Source organism: Porcisia hertigi, chromosome 33 (genome assembly GCF_017918235.1).
Source record: "Porcisia hertigi strain C119 chromosome 33, whole genome shotgun sequence".
Lineage (NCBI taxonomy): Eukaryota > Euglenozoa > Kinetoplastea > Trypanosomatida > Trypanosomatidae > Porcisia > Porcisia hertigi.
Genome location: NC_090592.1, coordinates 419101 through 432439, shown reverse-complemented (window position 1 = coordinate 432439; position 13339 = coordinate 419101). Strand labels below are relative to the sequence as shown.

At 53.0% G+C, this 13339-nt stretch overlaps 4 protein-coding genes across 4 annotated transcripts; all 4 read right to left on the bottom strand.

Annotated features, from left to right (window-relative positions):
• Window positions 1-738: 738 nt before the first annotated feature.
• On the bottom strand, window positions 739-2094 carry JKF63_02118 (uncharacterized protein; the record flags this gene model as incomplete). The annotated part of the gene is made up of 1 exon (XM_067898160.1): window positions 739-2094. One exon carries the CDS (start codon window positions 2092-2094, stop codon window positions 739-741), a length of 1356 nt encoding a protein of 451 aa, XP_067754317.1.
• Window positions 2095-2870: 776 nt separating this feature from the next.
• On the bottom strand, window positions 2871-4142 carry JKF63_02117 (uncharacterized protein; the record flags this gene model as incomplete). Its single annotated transcript, XM_067898159.1, has 1 exon — window positions 2871-4142. One exon carries the CDS (start codon window positions 4140-4142, stop codon window positions 2871-2873), a length of 1272 nt encoding a protein of 423 aa, XP_067754316.1.
• A 2411-nt stretch (window positions 4143-6553) lies between these two features.
• JKF63_02116 (uncharacterized protein) lies at window positions 6554-7078 on the bottom strand (the record flags this gene model as incomplete). Its single annotated transcript, XM_067898158.1, has 1 exon — window positions 6554-7078. One exon carries the CDS (start codon window positions 7076-7078, stop codon window positions 6554-6556), a length of 525 nt encoding a protein of 174 aa, XP_067754315.1.
• Window positions 7079-7828: 750 nt separating this feature from the next.
• Window positions 7829-9265, bottom strand: JKF63_02115 (uncharacterized protein; the record flags this gene model as incomplete). Its single annotated transcript, XM_067898157.1, has 1 exon — window positions 7829-9265. The coding sequence occupies one exon, from the start codon at window positions 9263-9265 to the stop codon at window positions 7829-7831; it is 1437 nt and encodes a 478-aa protein (XP_067754314.1).
• Window positions 9266-13339: the final 4074 nt, after the last annotated feature.

The following is a 13339-nucleotide window of genomic DNA, read 5'->3' as shown; positions in this document are numbered from 1 at the left end:
GTGGAGGGAACCGCTGTGTGTGTGTGTGTGAACACCTTAGTTTGTTTTCATTGTGTCTACTCTGCTATGGAACGCATGCTCACCTCCACACTCTACCCTCCCCTCAATCCCCACTTACTCACAGGCCCGTCGCATGATGTGAGGCGGCGCCATACACGTACGACACCAGTGCTGCTGCATCTCGTGTTAGGCAGAGCGAATTCTGCACGACTGTGATAACGCTGCTGCCGTCTGTATGGCTGCCCAGAGCGCTAGCATTACTCAAACGCACGTCATCTGGCCCTCATTGCCGCCCACTTGTAAGAAAGGCTCAGGCTACTCCTTGTAAATGCGCCATGCAGCGACCACCGTAATGAGGGGGGTCACCGCGGTGCGATCTGTGAGATGTGCAGTTGGTATTGTTGTGGATCGCTCCGACACCCCACCATCCAAGGACCCGAGCGCCGACACCCCACAAGCAATACATCGCGCTAACGACCCTACGGTCGCCAGGCGCACCTTACTCTGGCAGCACCAAGCGTGGTTCAACGCTGGCAGGGCGGGAGGTGGGGCTGCCGAACTGCTTCAGGTGGTTGGCAGTGGGGCCCCTGATGCTCAACGTGGAGGTTTGGCTTCCCATCATCAGGCGAGCGATTAACAAAGGTGGGAGAGGGGGGGGGAGGGAGGGAGGGGAGCATTTTACGACAAGAAAACTCCAAGTGTTGCCCCTCTTTCTCCTTGAGGTCGCTCTGAAGCCGGTCAGGGGGAGCAGTAAGTGTCGTAAAGCCTCTCCACGAACGCTACGTAGGCGTCCTGATCCTCCTTGTTGCTGAGTGCCATACTGGGATGACGACTGTGTTGCAGCACCAAAACTTCCACTGCGGGAATGACGTGTGGAACGAGCTCTCGTCGAACACGATCAATAAGCGCTTGCGTGCACTCCATAGGCACACGCGTGTCCTTCACGGATACAACGAAGGCAACAGGACAACGCAAGTGAACCTCTTGGGGGTTGAAGTCGTAGGCGAGCTTCTCCTCATGCTTACCCCGCCAGTCGCTGAAAGACCGCACAAACCACCGCGTGAGCCGTGGCATCCAGCACGATGCGTCGATGACATGCCTCAGAGTGTCGAAAGGCGCTTCAATGAGTACAAGGGATACATGCTTGGCTTCCTCTTTTGAGAGTTTCATGGCTGTGTAGAAGCAGGTTGTGGCACCACGACTGACACCAAACAGAACTAGATGTTTCTTTTTGGCCACAGCTGAGGCGTTCTCCCGTCCCTCTACCTTCGCCTCGTCGTCATGTGCCTCAGCTGTCGGGGTAGCATTTATATGGCACACGGCACGCCGCACTTCGCGTCTGAAAGCCGCCTGGTCTCGCAAACCTGCGATGTTTGTTCTCCCCGGTTCCGAGTAGCACCATTGGTACGGCTGCTCGTTGAACCACCAGGATGTGAGAAGTCCTTTCGCTGTGAGGGCCCAGTGCACTGGATTCAGGGTTAGGTACCACCCGCGGTGCCGAGCCTCTGCTACCTCGGGCGACGGAAGAACGCCGTGTAGCAACCGCGGCGCAATCCGACAAGTTGCGCTGTATAGCACTGGAGGGTCTGACAGGCCGAGCTCTGCCGCCTTGACTGTGGACGCCGTGTTCCGTGACGTCGGCAGCAGCTGGTAGGAAGCACCTCTGAGCAGCAGCGTACGTGTGGCGGTGGAAGGAGTATCGTTGCGGCCAGTGTCAGCCACAAGATCTGACGAGCTTGGATATAGCGCCTCCGCCTCCGCCTCCGCCTCTGCAGCGTCGTCGTCGTCGTCGTCGTCGTCGTCCGAGTCTGACTGGTTACTTTTGCAGGTCATGACGACCCTGCGCCAATAGTGCAAAGCACGACGAATTCGATGGCCAAAGGACATTTTTGTAAACCTATTCTTTCCTTCATCCGCGAGGTGCAACGGATTTGCAGGATCCACATCAGACCAGTTGCACAGCACTGTCACCGGATCGCCACCCGTGTAGCGGGAGAGCTGAGAGCGAGTGGAAGTTATACCAGGCATAGCAACTGTCACGATATTCTCGCGACGTGGCGGGTTGTGTTCGTACGGCACACCGCGTGGAATCATGATGAGTCAATGGCGTGTATCTGTGTTCCTGGAACGCAAGAGCGCAAGTAGGCTGCTGGGGAGGTTGTGCGTACGCGTGCGCGCATACCGGCTAGGGAAACAGAGGGGAGGGGGGGAAGCGGTACTGCCGCGCAGAGGCCCATGTGTGTAGGATCCCAATCAACGCCCCACCGTGTAGAATAAATGACCGTCCAGACAAAGGCAGGAGCCCTCGCGACGGTGCAGCGGAAAAGAAAAAGAAATATACAGTAAGCAGATGAGGGAGTAAAATCCAACAACAACAAAAAAGATGTGCCCCCTTCACCCTTCAAGGATAGGATTGCTCTTGACAAAGCTAGAAAAGTTGGGGGAAGGGAAGCGATGGGGGGGGGGAGGGTGCGACCAGGCATTAACACGATCCCCAATTTTCTCACGAATGCAAGTAAAAAAGCCACATGCCCATATGTGCCTTCTACACGAACAGGCAACCACATACACACACACACACACGCGCGCGCGCACGGGAGGGTTCATGGGCTTTTCACGCGCAACTGAGATTAAAAGGGATAAAAACTGCTGCTTGAGTGCATAAATCTTTGCTGCATCATAGCCTTCTCTCTTCGGGAGGGGGAGGGGGAGGGGGGGGGCGCTTGCCCTCACCTATAGAAGAGCGACGCTACTCTGCTTCCAAGTCTGTGTCACACACCTTGTTGCAATTTTGTGATTCTTTTCTGTTTATTTGTTTGCTGCTCTTCTCAACGGGCTCACGAATACTCACACGCCGAGCATGTCATTTTTTAAGCGTCCTCAAAGTCGTCGAGAGCTGCCAGTGCCGTCTGTATTTGCTCCCGGTCATGGCGGTCCGCGTCTGTGTCATCAGCACCAATCGCTACGCATCTTTCGGCCTGGTCGTCATCCTCGTCCTCAGACGAGATGTTCATCATCTGCTGTGTCGTCTTGGCCGACGCGCCAGGGCGTGGATTTTCCAGTATGGCGGCCGCGCCGCCGATTGGTAGCACCTCTGTACCCGCGTCCGCACCGGCAATGCCGATGGTGTCCATGAGTTCATCGACTTTCTTTGCCTTGGCCAATTGCTGCGAATGCTCTAGCTCATAAAGTATCGGGTCCATACGGGTACGGTATGCTAGGTACTCGTCGACCACCAACTCCACCTGGGCACGCACCAGGTCCTCGAGGTCTGGTGTGTACTGGGCAGGGGTGAAAGGCACCATGAATGGAGCGGCAGCCGCCGAGTCCGTGGTGGTGCAACCTGCTGTGCCTTCTGTACCGACCACCCCCACCTCCTCGTCCGCCCTGTCGTTCGCTTCTTCTGCACGTGTGCCATCGTCGAGGACAGGCTGTAGTGTTCCTTTGGCAATCATGGAGAAGCGAGAGGGATACAGCGCCTCAAGTCGCCACATATCCTCTAGCAGCACCAACAAGGGTGTCGCTTTTTCTGCAGCATCCGCACCCAGCGCGACGGCGCGTGCGTACTTGCGCTGCAAAGGCTCCAGGAGTGCCTCCTGCGTTTCCAAATCCTGACGGACGAGATGAAGGCGGGACTCTCGCGCAATCTTCTCGCGCTGCCGCGCTAGCTGTTCCGCCTTTTCATCAAGTTGCTCCGACTTGGCGGCCTGAAGCACTCGCTGCAGAGCGCTGAAAGCAGAGGACCGGAGCAGCATGCCGCCTGCACGGTGCTTCGGGGCTGTGGACCCCTCCTTTGTGGCGGAGGCAGTCGAGGTCGAAGCTGTATGAACGGCCGGAGAAGCCGAGGAATAGGACTTGTTTCGGCTGTCAGAAAGGTTCGTTGAGAGGTCTGAGACTTCGCGTCGCAGTCGTTTGACCAGGCGCAGCAGGGCCAGATACCCCTTTTCCACGATTGCCACCTGCTGCCGCACCACCTCGTATTCGCGGACTTTCTGCGAGACATGACGATGAACGGCGCGTCGTTGAGGCTCTGTGAGGGGCTCAGGGAAGTCGCCGAGCAGTTTCAGGGTAGCGTGCGATGCCTCATCCTCACCCGAATCGAGTACTGCGTCTCCGTAAAATGCCGTGTCACCGTGGTCCATAGTTGACTATTATTGTATGTCTCCCTCTTCTTCTGCGACGTGTCTGCGTCTACAAGGATAAGCTATGAGAGGGTGGAAGAGGGAATATATATATATATATATATATGCATACAGAGTTTATCAGAGAAGCCAGACCAGCCCTGCCGGGTGGGAGCTTTGCGATGGTTGCGAAAGGTGCGCGGAAGGGAGCAGGTGTGGGTGTGGTCGTAAGTGTAGAGGGTGGAGGAGGAGGAGAGAAGTCCATTTATAGTGGCGACTACCTCAAACACCCGCACCGCCGACTGAGAGATTTGCGCCGATGATATGGGGTAGGGGGTGCAGTCAACGAGCGTAGCATACGGAAGGGGGGACGCTTGGGTGGTGTGATGCCACACTCACATGAAGCGGCGTTACTGCTCTTTCAGCGCTCCCCCCCCACTGTGTGCGCTTGAGGGCAGCCAGTGCTAGAACTGAGGATAGGATTCATGAGCTGCCGACTGCATTGCGTGGGGTGCGCTGCTGCACTCTTTTTCATTTCTCTGTGCATCTCCCATACCCTCGCTGTGGCTGCTAGTGCTGCGCGTATAAATATATATATATATATGTGTATATATACGCACACGCACAGACACTCAAACAGCCACACTGTCAAACAACCAGAACCCAACAATGCGCAAACAGAAGAACAGCACAGGAGGGACATCGGGAATGTAAGAACTACCCATAAGATACAGAAAAGGGGTGTGTGGAGTATAAAGGAAAAACAAACCGAAGTACGTACAGAAAAAAAAAAGCGGCGATACCGACACCACAAATTCAAAAAAAATAATAACACATATATACAATCACACGAGCGCCGTGTTTAAACCACACGCCCCCTGATGTCCAAACACACACACAGAGACACAAATACAGATATTCACGCACCGAAGAACGACGAATTCGACCGCGCACGCAAAGGAGCTCCGCCATGAGCACCACCACAATGGAGGCCCACAATCGAGCAGAAAGAAAACGCAAAGGCGACATAATGAAATCCCACAAGATGCAACGAGCAAAAAAAAACACAAAGGGATTGGGCAGAACGAGAGGGAGGGGGGGGGGGGCATCGAGAAGAACACACGGAAAGGGGGAGGCAGGCATATGGGTATGTGACCGTGTGGAGAAGGGGCAACTACACGCATATGCTCACCTGAACATAAACACACCGGTTGTATTCAAGGCACATGCATCTACGTGTGCTAGTGTTCTCTGTTTCCACTTCTTCTGATCATTTCCATTCGCAGGTGTGCCGCCTTCTGAGACAATGCGTGCAGACGTCTTGAGATGATCAAAAAATATGAATCCGTCCCCCACATTTCGCTCCCTGTCTGTCTGATGCCCTATCCCCTATCGTTGTTGTTTTTTTGTTGTACTCTTGACGTTTTCCCTCTTTGTAGATGATGCCTGCTGTGTGCTGTTCGATGTGGGTGGCGGAGACGGGGGCAGGGTGGATGTGCTTCTGTTGTCATTCCTTTTTTTTCTTTTTCGTGCTGCGTCTTCCCGCCCACATACGTTGAAGACTATTACAAAAAAAAGAGCCTGACACGTTAAAAATCGACGTAGATAAGCACACACACACACACACGTTTATATATATATATAGCGGTCAGGGCCGCTATTGCTCCCATCGAAAAATGCAAGAGGATCGGCTGGGGAGGAGGAAAAAAAAGAAGAAAACAGACTTTTGGCACAGTCACCAAAATTCAAGGAGATCTATCACACGCACATGCAGATGCGCACAGTCCTAACTTGACAGATCTACACTTGGGGAACATGGGAGGGGGGTGTGTGTGGTCGACGAATTACAAAAGAGGGGCGCGCGCAGAGGCGATACTGACATCACCAACACAATATCGTACCCAACTCCACTTCTATTCACAAAGGAACACCGACGCAGAGGAAGAGGGGGGGGGGAGGGGGGCAGCCTCACAATGGAGGCACGTTTTTGCAACTACGGCCAGCTTCTTCTCTCTCTGCCCTCCTTCCTGTATCTGTCCAATCAAGTATAATAAAATAGACGACACCAGTCTGCTGCTACCGGGGACTTATCCGCACGCCGCGCAGACTTTCACTTGTTATCGATCGGCGGTACGGTGCTTCTTCACAAATTTATATACTTTTCCTGCAGCAGCCGCTGCAGTCTGCGCTGTAAAGGGCACGCCCAGCATGCGCCTTTTTTCTCTCACAATTGCCTCTTCTCTTTTTTTCTTGACAGGCGCCGCCAGGTCCGTAGGGAATGGCTCCCCAATATCCCGCTCATCCTTGCCCATAGATATGAGCAAGGGTTCCCCACCGCTCATTTGTTTTGTGTTTCTGACGCACTCCCCCCTCCCCCGAATTAAATAAACACATCTACAACTAAATTCACTGTACAACGTCATGGTGCGCACTTACGCAGCTTCCTCATCCGAGGCATCATCGCAGTACCACTCACTCTTCTCCGGATCGTACCACATCGAGTTCGTGGGGTCGTAAAACTGGCAGCTAGGCGGGTGATAGTAAAGGTTTTCCTTGGCGCAGTAGTAATACGGCGTTCCCTCCGTCTTGACCCAGTTGCCAGCCGGCAACACGACATCGCTGTCGTTGTCGCGTGAGTTGGCTTTGTTTGCATCAGTGTTAGTGTGGAGAGGCCCCTTGCCAGGCGCCCCAGCCGCATCCACGTGACGCGAATTGTCAGCGTCCGGTCTGGCCGCGCCAGACGGCGCCTCCTTGGAAAGGTCGCTAGACGTCACATTTGTTTTCCCCTGGGTAGTGTCTTTGGTTGGGACACCAGTCGCACGCGATGGTGCTGCAGTGGTGTTGTCAGACCGAGGGCCGTTGACGGCTGCGCCAGCACCGTTGCTTGTTCCATTGGCTGTGGGCTTTGCCTGGTAGCCAGCCTTGGCCTCTGTGTTCTTGGAAGCGCTGCACCCCATTGCTCGCTAGTTATGTGCGTTTCTCTTTGTTGTTGTTTCTACTTTTTTTTTGTGTGTGTGCTCGATCTTAATTATTGTTGGTGACGTGCGCGTTTGCCCCGTTGAAACGGTGAATTCCCTCTTCCTTGATCGAAATGCTTACCCAGTAAATACACACACACACACACAAGGAAGGTATCCGAGAGACAGACAGAGAGAGAAAGAGAAAAAAAGGATATCGGAAGGGCACATACTCTGCATGCGAGCCCAGAGCATCCTTCACCCGGCGCTGGCTAGATTTGTTGTCGGGGGGGGGGAGGGAGCGAGAAAGCCGCAACAACAAAACACAGCAGATAACAGACAAACTGTTGCTGCACAGACGCCTCGACAACGAGGCGACTCTAGCTGCATCGTATTCCATGTCGTTTTCTCCTCCTCACCCTCCCCCCCCCCCACACACACACTGTCAGTTCACTAAAGATGTTTGTCGCCTTCGATGCAAACCAGAGGCCACGTAGTTCTACTTGGCACAGCGTCTGAATTTCACCCACACAACCACACGCATGTACATACGTGTGGCTGTGTAATTCATGTGGGGGACTTCCTTCCCCTCCCTCCCTCAGCAAGAGGAAGATCGTACATTTAACAGCGCAAGCGGCGAGCGTAGAGAAGTGGGGGGTTGGAGGGTTAGTGGAGCAGCGGCCACGCCGCTGCATGGAAATGTCGCAGGACAGAAAGGCATAAGATGGGGATATGGAGAGATCCCGATCCTCACTCACAACCCTTTAGTGCACGCTGAAATAAATCGTCGTACAAGCACCGACGCAGCTTGTCTGCCTCCCGCAAGCGCATGTGCAGGTACTGAAAGCATTGCAGCCGTACGCTCGCCCCCTCCCCTCCGCCGACCGCCCCTCCATCCGCGGTCACAAAAAACGACGACACTTTCTCGGACAGTGTGGCGATGTGTCGCTCCAGAGACCTGCTGCTGCGCGTGTCGGTCGACCCGGATGCGGCTTGCAGCACCACTAGCTGATCGAGGAGGAAGTAGTACGGCAAATAACACTCGTGATACGCGCCCACCCGATCCAACTCAGCCACGAGCTCAATCACAGAGTACATGAAGGAGTCCTCCAGCGCTGCTGCGTCCTCAGCTCCGTCCTCGGCGCTGTACTGCCTGCGCAGCAGCTGAAATACAAACGGTGCGTAGAACCACGCCGATTGATCATTAGGGTCACAGTAAACCGCTTGTTTCAAGAAATCGATATCCTCTCGCAGCTGGGCCAAGAGGGCAGCTCTCCACGCTTGCTTGTGTTGCTGCGCAGCCCCAGTTGCGCCGACAAGGCCATTCTGTTCCTGGTAAAGTTGCCATCGTGACACCGCAGACTGGATGGCCAGTGAGCGCTGATGCCACGCACTGTAGTTGGAAAAATTGTTCTTGATTTTGTCCACTGTATAGGCGAGCTCTGCAGTCTCTTCTGGAGAGAAGACGACTGGTGGCGGTGCGGCCGAGGCGATGGACTGCGTTTCCTCTTCCGCGGATGCGGAAGGTGAGGGAGTGAGGCGATGGGCCACTGCAATCTGAGTGGCGCGGTGCTCCTGTGCGAGGACCCAGCGTCGATAGTTCCACGCGTGGAAGTTGCGCTCATCCAACTGCAACAGCTGCTCACACTGCGCACGTTCCTTGCGAAGCAAGTCGCAGAGCAGCTCATAGGTGCCAGGTGCGGTCGTCTCCACAGCCATGCCAGCAGCGGGCCCCGCGGATTGTTGCATTTCCAGCTTGGCCAGGGCCTCCAGTTGATTAAAAATCCAGTGTCGATGTAGGAACGCGTTATAATTCTTGTAGTTGAGTAACAGTACTTTGGAATTCAGCTTCAGCTCCTCCACAAGCCAGCCCGGGCGGGGGGTAGTCGAAATAGGCGTCGCTGTGGGACTAGAGACTTCTGTGCTTGGCACTGATGCCTCAGCACGGGGCGACAGTGACGCCACCGCTTTCAGAGCCAGACGGCGGCAGTTGTACGCCGTGTAGGCCTCCGGTATGGCCATGAGCAGTGCCTCAGTTTGCGTCAATATTTCAGCACTGTAGTCGTGAGCCTTATTCGACGTCAAAACAGATTTGTAGAGCGCACCTACACGCTCATGCTCCTCGGCGGCTGCCGCTTCTGCCTCTCGAGTCAGGTGCTGTTTTTCCTTTTTTTTTTGGTCGTGCATTTTTCGATGTGTGGGTGAAGTAAAACAATGAGGTATATCAGGGAGTACGATGTTTTTGCGGCGTATAAACGTCAATTACCCTCAGAGGGTTGGTACACCACTTCTAAATACGCACGGTATACATACACACGTGTAGACTTGAATTCGGTGGGAGGGAAAAGGGGGAGGGGGTAAAGGGTACGACGTTTATCGAGGTCAGTGCACTGAGCACACTCTTGAGACTGACATCATCAATCCATTTGCACCGAGGACTTTGGTTTCCCCACACGCCCACTTACAGATTCTCATAAATGTAGCAATCTACATGCATGTAGATCAGTGTAAAGATGTGTCTGTCTTCAATCCAAGAACCAACTCGGGACGTGCACAGCTGTGAAGTCCACCCGCTGTGGTGTGCACATGTTCGAGACTGTTTTCGATGGCTGTGATAGTTGAACCCTTTTTTTTCCGTTGGTTGCTGCGCCCTTTTGGACACGCAGCTCAGGAGCTGGTGGAGGAAAAAAAAAGACACACACACACACCAAAAAAAAGGGGAAGGGAGTTTTAAAAAAAGGGGGGGTAAATCCTGCTTCTCTCCCCCCCCCCTCCCCCCTCCTTCCCTCCGGCCTTTCCGAACCGGTGGTCGGTGAGGGGTGGGGGTGTGGAGTACGCGCTTTTAAATACTCTAAAGGGGAAATAAAACACACACACAAAAAAAAAAGGGGGCACCGACGATATCGTCGACGCCGCTACACAACAGCCACTTTAACGAATTAAACAGAGAGAGAAAGGGGGGGGGGCAAGAAGGCGGAGGCGGAGGCAAGCATACGTGCACAAGACAGAGAGGTTTCATCGGCTTGATTTCCTTTTTCTTTCCCGTTCATGGGTGCATACATGGGGAGAGGAAGGGGGTGAGCATAGACGGAGAAGGTGCAACCACTAGGTTCAGGAGCAGCTCGAAGAACAGCGGTGAAGACATGCCGTGAGAAAGTACAGGCGAAGGCGGCATGCACATTCCCTTTCTCTCGTGCGTATAAATATAAAAAATATGAATACGTTTGACTGCGACACGCTCCTGTGAATCCTCTCACGTGCTGAACTGCCCTACCTCCGCACTGTCTCGTCAATCATGCTTCTGTTTTCATGACCCCTTCCCCACTAATCACTATCAATGCACCATTGATTTTGAGGGCAGTCTGTCCACTCTCCACTCCAGCAGCGCGCAGAGAGAAACAGAAGCAGCATTTTTCGACTTTTTTCCCCATCATTGTACACACATGTTTGTATTTTGGAGTGATTGCCGTGGCACATTCTTCTTTTTTTTCTATGGTTGTTGCAGGTCTCACCATGACATCTGCTACACTGATCTGCATCCGGTTTACTTCCACACATGGAGGACCGTAGTGGACGCGTGAAAAAAAAAAGGGGGCCGCAGTCAAAAAGGAGGCGTCGCCTTGTCCATGAAACCGTGGGGCAGCAAACGTCGCTGCAGTAGCACACACTTTTCAAACTCATGTGTGTGTGTGTGAGGGGGGGGGCGCAGTTGGGAGAGCCACCTATTCGATGTTGTGGAGGCACAGAGAGCACCGCGCACAGTGAGAGGGCAGCACATGAGTAAGAAATGCGCGCATATGTATTTACATAGATATGGTGCGAGACAGGCTTTCGAGGGTAAAGGATACAGCGAGTTTTATATGTTTACATATTTAATTTGAAGATCAACCGAAGATAAGAGGTCAAAGAATTCAGGAGGGAGGGGGGGGGGACAAGGTCAGGGAGATGAAATACGAACAGTGGATTACGAGTAGGTTCAAAACAGCAAGAAAAGAGAGGGAGGGAAGGAGGGCGGTTTTTTTTTCTTTTGTGTGCGTGTGTGTACCTTGAAAGAAGAGAGGGAGGGAGGGGGGGGTGCAGAAAACTACCAGACGGAGGAAAGAAAAAAAGAGCACACAGACACGCAAAAATAAACAACAACAACCGAGGGGGTGAAGAGATAATAATAAGAAGTGCGCCGATTTCAGGAAACGAGGAGCAGAAGAATAGAAACCAGCAATAATAAAAATATTGACCCCAGCAAGGGAGCAAGCGGACCTGGAGAGAGCATGGTTGGGGAGTAAGAAAAGCAAGGAATGAAAAGCAGGTGGTTACTCGCGCCTGTTATTCCCCTCGTGGTTTCAAGAACAATGATCTATTCAAAGCCTACTCCTTTGTTCACCATCGAAGCCGTCACCCATCCCCCCCCCCCCAACACACACACACACACACACACACACGCCTGGCGGGACGCTCCCCCAACCCACTGTGTTCACGTAAGCAGGTCCATGAAGGGCAAATAATCACAACGGAGGGTGTGTACTGCGCACTAAAGCAGAATCTCTGGAAAGGGGGGAGTGTTAGGGAAGAAGGCAGAAGAAATGAAATAGGACAGCGCGGCTATAGAATCGGGTGGGGTGGGGGGGGGGGGGACAATGAAGAGAGAAAAAAACAAGCAATGAGACAAACACACAGACACACACACACACACATTCAAGGGATCACTGGTTGCTCACTGTGTGCACACGGGATATGAGATGGAGTGGCGGCGTACTCCGTGTATAGATGCGCGTTTGCGGGTGTTAGGGCTTCTCTTCTTCTTCATTCCCCCTTTCCTTCCCGGAAGGTAAACGATTCCCTTCTTCCCTACATCCAGCCTCGCTCCTTTGCTATCTTGAGCAACAGAAAACTCGAGGTTCACTAGTTTTGCGCATGAAGGGCACTGAGGCGATCGGTATTTCTTTTTGTTTTTTTTCACCAAGGGAATAAAACCTTCCTTCACCCCCTTCGCTCATGAACCACTGTGGAGAGGCGAGGCGCAGTGCGGCCAATGGGAAAACACAGTATTGCCAACTGGCATTCATTCCAGCATCGCATGCTCCTCCTCACATGACTCGACCTCTGCACTGAGATTTGCACCATCGTGCATGTGTGATGCCTAGACATAAGCAATGCGATCTACACAGCAACAAAACACATACACACACACACACAAAGACATTCGGGAAAAAATATCCGAGGAGCGGAGTGGGGAAAAGGGAGATGAAAACGTCGGAAACAGCCGCGGCGACAACCGAGAAAGCATTCCCAGCCACACACACACACACACACACTCCAGGCAGGGAAAAAAAAAAGAAAATGAACAACACCACCGCCCTCTCCCTCCACCAACACCGCTCCCCCCCCAACAGACTCATGAACAGCCTTCCTTACACCATCACACAATCGACAAACTCGCATCGATTCGCAGTTGCTGCAACATGGCGCCATCATCTTAGAGGGACGAGTCAGGAGGAAGGGAGAGACGTACTGTGAGGAGGTAATACATTGAGTAGTGAGTGTTAAATGAAAACAGAGCCCCCCTCCCCTTCTGTGAGGTGAGTCATCCTTGGAGGCATAAACGAGGTTGTCACCTGCAAAAGGAGTGGGGACCCACACAAAAGCACCAACAAGAAGAACAACAACAAAAAAAAGGAAACAGAGAAACACGAGAAGTATAGAGCGGCTCCAGGTGGGGGAGAGAAAAAAAAAAGCACCAACAAAATGAAGATTTTGCACTCACGTTTGCTTGAGAGGGATGTGGAAGAATTCACTCATTGTGTAGACGCAAAGCAGAACGCCAGTATTGGTCCAATTCTGCATGAAAGCATCAAGAAAAAAATAACAAATATTAGACCTTCGGGATGCGGACACAGACATGAAGAGGGGGAGGGGGAGGGGGACAGAAGAAGGAGGGAGGGGGGGGGGGAATAAAGTAAGGCGCACTCGGAGATGAGTACGAAAACTCAGACATGAATTAGGAGCATGAACCCGGGGGCGGGGGGAGGTGAAAACTGAAAGAAAAAATACACATGAACACATGAAGCATATACAATGAGGAAGAAAGGAATGGCTTCTCTTCGTGACACACAACACAGAGTAAATGGAGTCGGCATAAAAAGACAAGAGGAACAAATACGACTCAGCAGGTGGTGCATCGAGTAGCGAGAAAAAAAGGGGGGGGCACGCACGCGCATACATGGACATACAGAAAAAAAGTCAGTGGAGGTGTAAAAGAATGTC